Raw genomic sequence first — 1,674 nt, forward strand, 5'->3', positions numbered from 1 at the left:
CCTGCTCAGCCAGGCGGCTGCTCCCCACACCCACACATTGCTTACAGAACCGCGATAAAACCACTCTCACCTATAAATCCCTTCTTGGCCATTTCTACAGTAAAATGCCTTGTTATTTCCTCCAGCTCATGTTTCTGTGCAAAACCAAAAAAACACAGCTGTTACTACAGGCCTCAAGAGAAAATCACAGAGCCGTGGCGTGGCATCCGGCAGCTGCCCTGCCCTGCCTGTGCAGGGCACACCCCCACATACCCGAGGAATTAATTCACAGCAGCTGGGGACCCCAGGATCAAACAAAAGAGATGTGTGAACTCCCGGTCCCTCTGCTCATCGCCCTTCCAACTCCTCTCTAATTTGCATTTTTCCCAGTGCAGAAGGCAGTGGCAGGGACATCCCTACTCCAGACTCCTTCAGTGTCAATCTGGCCAGATGCACTGACCCGTAAAACAGAGTTCACTGCCCTCCTCCCCACTCCGAGCTGCTTTTCACAGTCACTGGGTGAGTGTTACTCACAACGAACACTTCCCCCCACTTGTCAGAGCGCATCGCTGTGATACGCACAGGGAGGGAGGGCTGTGCAAATGGAGCGTGAGTTATGGGTCACCCGTGGGGGAAGAAGACAAGTGAACTCACCAAGTATTTCCTCGGATCGATCCTCACACCCATCATGGCACCACCAAAAGGAACACCTGGAAAAGATCCAGTAAGGCCTCCTCTGGGGGCAGGAGGTGACCACGGCAATCATGAACTCGCTAGTGAACTCAGGCAAGGGGTCAGGGCTTCCCCACACCACACAGGGCTCCTCTCTAATGCCACAAGGCCTCTGTGGAGAGGAGCCAAAGGCAGGACAGGATATGGCCCCCGAGCCTGCCACAAACGCCACCAGCCGGAGCTGAATCCATGACAACCCAGTCACAGAGATTGCATTTGAGAAGGATGATGCTTGATGCTCGCAGATTAACACGAACATCCCAGACTGCCGGTGGTGTATTCTGCAGCCACAGCAAGCCTTGCCCTCACACATCTATGCCCAGAGAACACCCTGCACTTCTGGAGCACTTCTGATTTTCAAAGCATCTAACGAGCTTTTCTGACTCACTGTATCATGGCCCTATCCCATGCCCAAGTCAACACATGCTTTATGTTCCCCATGTACTCACCCACTACAGCGCACTTGTATGTCATTAATGCAGCCAGGGCTTTTACTTCATCCACACCAATTGAGCTGCTGAAATGAACTCCTGGGAAAGGAAAGAGAAGAAATGAAGAGTCCCTGCCTTTTCAGCACAAGCAGTACAGAGGAATTGTAGCAAAGGCTTTGACTCTTCTGAAACAGAGCATCTAGTCGCAATGGGTGATCAGCAATCACTCTGCTGGACCTGTTCCTCCAGATCACCACTGGATGGAAAGCAGTTTCCTACCAGCGGGCTGTCCCGCAGGCACAGGCCTTTGCTGTTGTGAGCACCTCAAACAGCTGCAGCACAGCAAAAGCCTCAGGCTAAGGCTGAGGAAAGAGGAAGCAGAGACCACCCCCTCGGGCTCCTAACAACTGTCCTAAGAATGCTGTCCTCCTGGACACCTCCCTTAGCATCCTGACCACCACTGCCGCACTCACGCAGGCTCCCGGCGCCAGGCGAGGGAGAGCCCGTGAGGAGCCCCGTGCGAAGGGTGGTG

The 1,674-nt window shown here is 53.8% G+C and overlaps 1 protein-coding gene across 1 annotated transcript in view; it reads right to left on the bottom strand.

Moving 5' to 3' along the window:
* Positions 1–1,241, bottom strand: part of LOC104273254 (glutamate dehydrogenase 1, mitochondrial-like) — a gene marked incomplete at its 5' end in the record, with an annotated part of 6,791 nt that extends 5,550 nt beyond the window's left edge. The window contains 3 exons of the mRNA XM_009868514.1: positions 71–134; positions 634–689; positions 1,161–1,241. Coding sequence (XP_009866816.1) covers positions 71–134; positions 634–689; positions 1,161–1,241 — 201 coding nt within the window. The remainder of the gene's footprint in view (positions 1–70; positions 135–633; positions 690–1,160) is intronic.
* Positions 1,242–1,674: the final 433 nt, after the last annotated feature.

This window comes from Apaloderma vittatum, unplaced genomic scaffold (genome assembly GCF_000703405.1).
Source record: "Apaloderma vittatum isolate BGI_N311 unplaced genomic scaffold, ASM70340v1 scaffold33984, whole genome shotgun sequence".
NCBI classification, from domain to species: Eukaryota; Metazoa; Chordata; class Aves; order Trogoniformes; family Trogonidae; genus Apaloderma; species Apaloderma vittatum.